We start from the raw sequence: 8,753 nt of genomic DNA on the forward strand, positions 1-8,753 counted from the left end.
AATATGAAATTTATTTCAAAGAATGAGTAAGGGTTTACTGTGTTCGTGGAAATTATTATAGAATTTTTTTCCGATCAACGATTCCTTTTATTAAATTTACTTGTTTGAGCTTTACTACGTGTGTCTTGTTAAAAGAGTCAATATCACCGGATCAAGCAACGTCGAGCGTGGCTGCTGCTTGGATGGGTGACCGCTGAGCGATCCTGTCTATGCAAGTAGCCCGCCTGCCCGGCCGTTGCTGGTGGTTCGGATGTCACCTTTAAGCCGTTAGTCCCCAGGTTAAGTGTTAGAGAGGGCTTTTTAGCCCTAACTTCGCCTGGTGAAATAAGACATCTTTACTTTTATCTACCAGATCAGATTGATATCAGGCTACTTTCACCAAGCTTCCTCTACTTTTGCGACAAAAAGGCCCATGCTTAGGGTTCAGCGACACGGAAAACATTCAGGTCACTCTTAATATTTTTAATTCATCTGTAACTGATTTCAAGAGTGGACTCACATCACTGTAGCCTTCATTTTCATTCACTTGGCTCATATCTTCACTTGTAGTGCCTGGTGTTCAGTCTGGTGTCTTTAGAAGGACACACAATGCTTTTCTGGTGCTTCCTTAGGATTTGTTCGTTATTTTTGGGGGTTTCTTTTCTTTAAGTGGAATTATGACTCTCATGTTACAAATATTTTTGTCACGCCGTATTATTTATTGTATTATCAATTTCTTTATTACATTTTAATCAGCTTATTACATCGCATTATTATAAGATTTGTATTCACATATTTATTATTGTTACCTTCTACATAGCTTATTACCATGTTTTCATTAATATTTTATCCAATTACATTTTTTTTCTTCCCTTGGGGCGGCCTACTGCCATGCACTTAAGCCTCAAGGGATTCTTGTGCACCCCGGAAACGCCACGAGACCTACCAGTCTATGATTTCAGCAGTTCCACAAACCGCAGAAAGCAACATATCAGGTCCTCCTGGTGAAATTCACCACCCTTGTCCAAACTACCAAAGATGGCATACCGCTCCCTTGCTATTGAAGGGCAATCAAAGAGCAGGTGCTCAGCAGTTTCATCATGCTCATCACACATTCTACAAAGCGGATTCTCCCGAAGGATGCCAACTCTGTGAAGATGCTTCCTCAGGTGACCATGTCCCGTGATAAGACCAATAACCAGAGAAGACATTGATCTATTTAATGAGAGAAGGTCCGACGCCACTCTGTAGGAAGGTGACTGTAGTACCATTCTGCTCATTCTCAAGCCCGGATGCAACCTCCACCTTCTCTCATGCTCCGCGCGAACCCATTCGAGACAGCCCTAAAGGGTTCACACCTTGGAACACCCCAGAACGGTTGAGGGCCCGTAATAATAGACGCTGAGCCCCGGTTGGCCAGCGCATCAGCTCTTTCGTTCATAGGGATCCCCCATGACCAGGAACTCAACAAACGGTCATACTGTTGATTGTGACAAGGGAGGAAACGGCTTGATAGCAATCCCAAACTAGTTTGGATTTGATCACACAAGAGTCCAGCGCCATCAGTGCTGCCTGACTGTCCGTGAAACTATTAATCGTCTTGCTCCTATATCGCAGACGAAAATTCTCACGAACACATTCCATAATGGCTGCGGCCTCCGCCTGAAAAACTGTCGGATAGGGACCACCAGCTCCCTACATGGCCTCACTCCCACAATTCCAGCGCCTGTGCCGCTTTTTGTTTTAGAGCCGTCTTTGAACCACTCAAGCTCCGCTGGTGGAAGAGGTTTCCTTCCCTCCGACCAATCATCCCTAGAGGGTATAGCAATCCTAAAGGGTTTGTCAACGGATCCTTTTGTGGCATCTGGTCAGAGATCATATGCAGAGCATCCTCCTGAATCAGGATGCTAATTCTACAGTGCCTACCACTGCAGCCCGACCAGAGTCCCATCTGCTGGACAGTTAGCACTCCTCCTGGCCATAGCCCGAATAACAATGTCCAGGGGGGCGAGGTAGAGACAACGGTCTAGAGCTGCACCTGGCGCACTAGGAAAAGCCCCAGTGATAGCAAGGCAGGCCATCCTTTGGATACCCGCCAGACGAGCTACCACCATCTTGGCCTCCGTTTGTGGCCACCAGACAACAGCTCTATACATTAGTGCAGGTCTGACTACGAAAATATAAAGCCAGTACAAGAGCCTCAGCTTTAGTCCCCAGGACCCACATATCACGCGTCTGCATTGCATTAAAGACCATTTCCCCCTGGCGATGACCCTTTCTAGATGAGGACCCCAGGTTAGAACCCTATCTATGATCACGCTTAGGTACTTGACCTCAGACTTCAACTCATTGGAAGAGCCTCTGAATAGAAATGGACAAAGGCATCCATCTGTCGCCTCCTGGTAAAGGCAACCACAGCAGCCTTGGTGGGGTTGTCAGTGAGGCCCACCTCATCGCACCAATTTCCCACCATGTTCAGAGCAGCATTGGTCAGTTTCGTGACTGTTGTGTTGAACTTGCCAATCACAAGAATCACAATATCATCTGCGTACCCTTGTGCAAAGACACCGCTACTATTCAAAGAAATTAGCAGGTCGTCCTCAACTAGGTTCCACAAGAGAGGAGAAAGGACGCCACCCTGCGGACAGCCCCTCATAGTCCTCGCACTAACACTTGCTCCCATGAGGGTTGTAACAACCACCCTGTCTGTGAGCAAGGCCCTTATCCAGTCAAATATTTGACCATCAATACGACGTCTTGAGACCGCATTGATAATCGCCTGAGTGGCTGTGTTGTCAAAGGCTCCTTCGATGTCCAGAAAGACAACTATTGCTACCTCTTTTGCTGCCAGCGTCTTCTCAATCATGTATACCAATTGATGCAGGGCCGAGTTCCATGACCTTCCTGGAGTGTATGCATGCTGATTAGGATGTAGAGGTCGCTCCAAAAGAGATCCCTCTCAAACAAACCTAGCAACCATCTTCTCCATGGTTTTAAGAAGAATGGAGGACAGGCATATCTGCCTGAAAGACTTCGGCCGATCCATGCCAGCCCTCCCCTGCTTCGGTATAAACACTACTCTGGACACTCTCCAGGATAGTGGAATGTACCTGACGGCCACGGAGGCTCTGAACAGTCTGCACAGCTGGTGAAGCAGAATATCCAGCCCCGCTGCAAGCAAACCGGTCTCACCCCGTCTGCCCCAGGAGCTTTGTAGGGACTGAAAGAGTTGATCACCCACTCGATTCTTCTGAAGGTTACGACACGGTGCGCCAGACTCCACTGCAAATGAGTGGCGCGCCCCGTAGGTCTCCCCTCACTGTCGAATGGTTGATCACTATCATAAACAATACAGTCCGGAAAGTGTGTCCCCATCATAACTTTTAGAACTCTTTCCGGTTCAGTAATGTAAACACCTTGATCGTCCTTGAGACTACCAAGCGGTGAGATGGGATTTTTTGCTAGTAGCTTCTGGAGCCTTGCACAACCCTGCACACTATCGATATCGGTGCAGAGTTTCTTCCAGGCTAGCCTCTTAGCCGTACGGACCTTGCGGTTGTACAATGCAACAGCCTCGTGGTAGGTCTCAAGTACCCCAAATTTTGGCTCTCCTGAATAAAGCCCTGACCCTCTTCCTCAACGAGGCCAGTTCAGAGCTCCACCAGGCTACTTTGGATCTGCTCCTATTAATATCCGGACAGCTGAGGTCAAAAGAGCCCATAATCGCAGAGGTCAGACTGTCGGCAGATTTGTCCAGATTTCCCATTAGTGGGATCAGATTCTAATTGTACCCTGAGGGTTTCCTTGTATGATATCCAGTTTGTGTTTCTCGGATTCCTATACTGAACTTTTTCCAGCACCAGTTCTCCGATTTTAAAGCAGATGTGAGCTTAAATTACAATTTAATTTGTTAATTGTTGTAAATTTATTATTATAATTTGAAATAGTTATGCTGTTGGAATAAAAATAAAATAAATGCCAACTATGAAAGTCATACGTAATGGGTAAGACACAATTTAAAAGTATCAATACAGTATATAAAATGTGTAGTGTAATTTTAGGAATAAATGAATAGTATGTGGACCAGAAACTACTTGTTATATGATGATCCGTAACAGCTATACAGTTTTCTTTCATCAATATAGAATAGTTGAAATATCATCACGAAATATGTATTCAACGTAGGAGAGGTTATTTATGCTTTTAAGTAAGAGCCGTTTTGTAATGGATCATGCGAAACTTTATGCATGAACCTATATTGTATCACAAGCTAAATTATGAATATTTATTTATTTCTCTACATAGCCACCATGATCACTTAAACATTTTTAAAGTTGTAGCACCATTTTTACGATCCCATCATCAAAGAACTCTGCCGCTTGACAATCTTGGCATCTGAATCTTGAGTTCTAGGGCACAGAGACATAAGTTTGTCTATTGTATGTTATGTTCTATAAATGAGTAATATTAAGCATTGGGTAATTGCTGGATTTTAACACTGTAGAAATGTCTTCATCGGATAGGGGAAGAGAGGGTTTCTCATGAACGCCGTTTAAATAAGATTACATACTACAGGCTATTAACATTGTGAATAATGTTAACTAGGTTTACTTGATAGATAAACATTGTTATGGTTGATAGTTAACATTAATAGGTAGTGCAACACTAAACACCGTTCTTACAGTTTTCTAAGATTTACATAATGTTTCCAAAAGGAATTTTTTCCCAGCAATAATAAATTATACCCTTTTGACATTTTCAAACGTTTTTCTGGGAATTGATTGATATATTATCTCACTAATGTCATTTCTGAGGTTGAAATATATTTCAACTGTATGGTATCTTGAAAATTACAGTTTTTTTTCATAATCTCCACAAACATTTTCCAATTATTATGATAGATTTGGCAATAAGTCTGGTGAAACGGTATGGTAACCCTTCATTAGATCAATCAGTCTGAGAATTCTTATTAGCCAGTCTGCCACGTTTTCTACGACAATCCGAGGATGTTCTATTATAATTATAAATAGCTAAGTTTTCTTCGTATTTCTTCTCGCTCTGCTCATTTCTCCGATTGAATTTCAAATCTCTGATTTCAGATTTATATACTTATATAATAAATTTTATGTTTCCATTCAAATTCCATTTAATGCACTTGGACTAACAAATGAGTCTCCAAACATCTCTGCTCAAAAGTTCTTTTCATGTATCCAATTCAAATAGTCATCAACAAGTTTGTAACTCTAATACCTAATGTTTTTTTTTTCATTCGCATAATTCAGTTAGAAAGTGTTATTATCATAAAAGCATGATTTTTCCGTATAGTTCACTGTTCCTTATCTAGTTTTTTATCTTATTAATACTTCTGTAAATATCAAGCCATTAGCTATTGAACCACATCTCCAGTTTAATCTTTTGTGTCTATTAAGTGTAATCTATTAACAAAGAGTATTTAAACTACAGTATTTTAATACTTTCCTTAAAGAATTATAGTTTTAGCATTAAACTTTTTCCCCTTTGTACAGATAGCTGAAGAATACAAAACAGGAAATCTCTTTTTGAGGTTAAGACATTATCGATCTATGTTATTTATGCAAATCCGGTAACATGAATGTTTCATCATACACGGCTAATGTCGAAGTTAGAAAGTCAGTATTGTTTTATAACTGTCCTCTGTTAGCAAATATCTGATCTTACTAATTCTCTAAAGGAGAATTGATCGTAAATACATACTGGAATTTTAAATCACTAGTCAACAAATAATATTTATTCTATAATTTTCCACGATATATAACAAACAAATGCGGTTATCTTAAATTTAATAAATTCTAACCAATTAAGTGGTCCATTTTCCCATTGAATTATATGTAGTTAGATAATATAATTATTGGAAAAAGCCATGTTTACACTCAATTTCACCTTATTCAATAATTGATACAAACTCTAGCTCTCTACACTAATGCAATGTTTTAACATATATTGTCATGTACATAATGAGTGTACTTATGTGGAACTAACAATGTCGTAAAATTGAAAACAAAACCCGATAATTTAGTCCAATTCATTTGAATATAATTAATAGATTTAGTTCATTTGCCAATTCTCTTTTCAAGGAAATAGTGGGTAGGAAACAAGCCAAAAGGTTTAAAATTCAAAATTTACATTACAAATTTTATTTATAAAAAGCAAGTAACATTATTACAAAACTGAGATCCTATATTTTGAACTATATTTTATTATTAGGATATGAACTCTTGGACATTTTTATAAAAGGAGCATTACACTGTTTGCCCATGTAAATTATAACTTAAAATTTTATTAAACATTAATTACAGGGAATTATAATTAATATGTATTAACTACATGTACTTATTATGTTTATGTATTGTCTGATGATAACATTTAAATCTTATAACTATGTCCAAAATGGATACTAGAGAAAGGCTTGCAATAACGTTTATTAATAACCTACTGAGACAAATGTATTTAGGAAGAAGGATAGGATGGCAAACCTAAATATTTTAAAGTCAATGTATGAATTACGTAGCATATCCATGTTCTGAACAGCAAGTTTAAACCACTGCAGAAAGGAATACGACTGTTTCGAGTCATATTTCACAATTTTGAAACTGGTCGTTTTTGGAAGATAGTGGGACTATCTTTTTACTTAAATCATGATTTAAAAGTAATCATCGTTAGGAATTAATAAATTATAAATATATAGAAATTACAAATCATTAAAAGTGTAAACCAAGGTACCTACACGTAAAACGTAACTAATAATATTATAAACGCTTTCGATACACATTAATATTTAATAAAAATCTAATAATAAAATTATGATACTTGTGAGATGAAATATTTATATTTAAGGCAAATTTAAAAATTAAACTCACACTTAGCGCAAAATGGTTAGATTAATCTTGATCTTCTTTACTGCTCAGTTTCTTGAAATATTCCACCAAAGCTCTAACGGGGCGGCCAGTTGCTAGTCCATTTCGAAGATATAAGCTCGGAAATAAAGGATTACTGATAGTAGTGCCATAAATATCAATATGAGTAAAGTCTATTGGAGCAGGAGGTACGAATTCTTTTAAGAATGATGCACCAAAAAGTGTACAGCCTGATTTTACAGTATTGAAATTTCCAAAATCCGCAGCTTTTGCGTTAGATAATACTATATCATCATAAAATGGAAAAGGCCAAACCCTGTCTCCAGACTCTTCACCGCTTTTGTGTAGGAGTTTGTACAACTTTTTATTTGTAGAAAATGTTCCTGATGCTCCAGTTCCCATTGAAGTCATCATGCTTTTCGACAAAGTGGCTACACTTATAACTTGTCCAGGTTTCAAGCAAGCGGCATAGCTCAAAACGTCAGATAAAACGACTCTACCATCATGAGCTGGATGTAATATTCGGATTGTACGCTCATTCAATGCTTTAAGAACAGAACCAGTCTTCATTGCATTTTCACTAGGCATGTTTTCATACATTGGTAACAAGGCCGTGACGTTAATTCTGGTTTTCAATTTGCAGAGAGCTTTGAAAACACCTGCAATAACAGCAGCACCAGCCATATCGGCATGCTGATACATCATGGTTTTACATGGAGACAAACATATACCGCCTGTATCAAATGTACAACCTTTGCCAACCATGACTACTGGATCATCACTCCCTCCTCCAGTGTATTTTAATTCTACAAGTACGGGTGGCTCACATGATCCTTGAGCTACAGTTAAAAATGCTTCCATACCTTTGGATTTTATCCAGTTGTGATCGTGTACTTCAACTGTTACACCACAAGGACATAATTCTTCAGCACAATGGTGACCAAATATCGTAGGTGTCATGATGTTAGCAGGAAGAAGAGCAGTTAAATATCTTGATAAATTTTGAGCTTTGGCTTTTTCGAAACCTATTTCCCACATTTCCTTGTGTTTCCCTTCATCACCCTTTTCATATAAGAAAACTTTAGACTCAGTTAACTGATCTTCGTAATTTTTAAATTGTTGTTCAAGCCAAACGCCCAGAGTTGCACCTTCTGCTGCAGCCTCGCCATCCAACATGTGATCGACATAGATCTCATCAATTCCTCTTTCCTGTAAAGCTCGGGCTCCTGCTCCTGCAGCATTTCTAATATATTCTCGTTTAAGAAACAAATTTTCCTTATCTTTGTCTTCATCTTCAGGTGGTTCAGGCCCCATTCCAACAATTGCTACTGCACGGAAATCTTCAGTCATGTTATCGAATACACGAACTTCGCCTTCCACTAAACCTAGTTGGCTTGTCAGCACACCTTTTATGTCAATGTTACTTTCTGTACTGAATCTCTGAGCGATTGGAGACAAGGTGATATCAACTTTCTCACATCCATTGTAGGCTCCGAGTAGCAAACCTTTTTGAACGGGTTTGTCCGAAGTTTTCGATGCAAGATTTATACTGTCCACAGAAAAGTTTCTAAACAATAATGATATGCCTCTTGCTGCACTGAAACTTAGTTTGGATGAATGAATGTTCATATTTTCTACAATTTAATTCCTTTCATTTAAATGTTCAAACTTTTCGATAATTTTTCGACATAAATGTTTCCTAAGCAACAAACAAATTCATTTAAATTTTTTAAAGTAAGTTATAGGTTAAAATGCTACTTAATGTAAAAGTATTTGTTTTTTTTTTTCAATTCATAAGGTAACATATGTGAATTTTAAATGTTCAATGAATATCTTGTACAAATTCAACGTAAACAGATTAATTTATAATATATTATTGTC

At 38.5% G+C, this 8,753-nt stretch overlaps 1 protein-coding gene across 1 annotated transcript; it reads right to left on the minus strand.

Moving 5' to 3' along the window:
* Positions 1-3,629: 3,629 nt before the first annotated feature.
* On the minus strand, positions 3,630-8,222 carry LOC124363769 (cytosol aminopeptidase-like). The gene is made up of 2 exons (XM_046819031.1): positions 7,635-8,222; positions 3,630-3,662 (listed from the first exon to the last, which is right to left on the minus strand). Exons 1-2 carry the CDS (start codon positions 8,220-8,222, stop codon positions 3,630-3,632), a joined length of 621 nt encoding a protein of 206 aa, XP_046674987.1.
* Positions 8,223-8,753: the final 531 nt, after the last annotated feature.

Source organism: Homalodisca vitripennis, chromosome 5 (genome assembly GCF_021130785.1).
Source record: "Homalodisca vitripennis isolate AUS2020 chromosome 5, UT_GWSS_2.1, whole genome shotgun sequence".
Lineage (NCBI taxonomy): Eukaryota > Metazoa > Arthropoda > Insecta > Hemiptera > Cicadellidae > Homalodisca > Homalodisca vitripennis.